Source organism: Austrofundulus limnaeus, unplaced genomic scaffold (assembly GCF_001266775.1).
Source record: "Austrofundulus limnaeus strain Quisiro unplaced genomic scaffold, Austrofundulus_limnaeus-1.0 Scaffold1928, whole genome shotgun sequence".
Taxonomy (NCBI): Eukaryota; Metazoa; Chordata; class Actinopteri; order Cyprinodontiformes; family Rivulidae; genus Austrofundulus; species Austrofundulus limnaeus.
The window spans coordinates 15,142-16,557 of NW_013954330.1; the positions used below are offsets into that span (position 1 = coordinate 15,142).

At 40.6% G+C, this 1,416-nt stretch overlaps 1 protein-coding gene across 1 annotated transcript in view; it reads left to right on the plus strand.

The window, feature by feature from the left end:
• The window catches only part of slc39a8 (solute carrier family 39 member 8), a gene marked incomplete in the record, with an annotated part of 17,201 nt that overhangs the window by 13,645 nt on the left and 2,140 nt on the right, over positions 1-1,416 (plus strand). Inside the window, 1 exon segment of the mRNA XM_014033992.1 lies at positions 1,103-1,286. Coding sequence (XP_013889446.1) covers positions 1,103-1,286 — 184 coding nt within the window.

The following is a 1,416-nucleotide window of genomic DNA, read 5'->3' on the forward strand; positions in this document are numbered from 1 at the left end:
GTTTAGCGTCGTCACAGTTGCTAGGTGACAAGACGTACGCCAGGGTGAGGGGAGGCTAGACCGTCCAAATTCACAGCCTATTTTGTTCCATTCTTCCCGGTCTACCAAGGACCCGGCCCACCGAGACCGGGGAGTCTGGGTCTTCCGGAGGACCCGGCCCGTCGTTTTGGACACAGCCTGAGGTCCTCCATCCACATGACAGAGAGGAGAACACAAAAATGACTCAGCTGCAACTGAAAATATGGATGGAGGACCTCAGTTTAGCTTGTTAGCTTTCCCTCTAGCGCCGAGCGATACACACACACACACATAGTAATATAACGTCACTAAAGCTAACAGGCTAAGCTGAGGTTCTTCTTCTATGAAGCAGCTCTGTTGTCCTCCATCCATATTTTCAGTTACAGACTGAGTTATTTCTACCTTCTCCTCTCTGTCAACGCTCTCTGGTTTCATTTAAAAGAGCCAATCATCAGATATTGTGCTTTGCGTGTAAAGAAAATGGCTCTGTCAAAAAAACATCTTTATCATTTAAGAAACTTACATAATAAACATGATTTGACCCATTTTGTCACATAACTTGCCTGTTTTCTTTTTTTGAATTTGGCTCAGCCAAAATGAAACAGGAAGTGACATCAAAGGGGAACTCTTTAAGAAAGAAAATTCCTCGGTCTTTGTTTATGGAAGCAACATTATTTGAACTCTGACTCTTTCATTTCTCTGAAAATGACTCAAAATAACCTAAAGAAACATCAGATTCGTCTCTACAGTCTGTGTTGTAGCTCTGTTTACATTTTGKCATTCCCCTTTGACATCACTTCCTGTTACTTCACATTCAAATATCTTATCAACTATTCATCTCGACAACATGAAACTTTTGTTACAATCAATCAATATTGTCTTTCCAAAAATGCATTCATCTTTATTACAAAACTGTAAWGTCATGGGCACTTTAAATCTAAGTATAATAAAAATAATAGCTTGCAAACAGCTTTACAGAGCAGCTCTGTTAAAAGCTGAGTCAAAAGAAGAAAAAGCAAACCCTGCTTCTATCCTCCTTTTGAAAGTGCTGGTATTAATTTAGTGTTTTCTTTCTCTCTGCAGGTGACTTTGTTATCCTGCTAAATGCTGGAATGAGCATTCCTCAGGCCATTTTCTTCAACCTACTGTCATCGGTGTCCTGTTACTTTGGCCTTGTGTTCGGAATCCTGCTTGGAAGCAACTTTGCTCCAAATGCAATCTTTGCCATCGCAGGAGGAATGTTTCTGTACATTGCACTGACAGACATGGTGAGTTAACAAATGGAAATCATTTTGAACAGGTTTTGTATAAAAACACATGTAGGGGTCACCTCGAGTCAAATTATCAAGGAACTATCTTGGACTCTCAGTCCTCTGATGGGCCTTCTAATGGACAAAA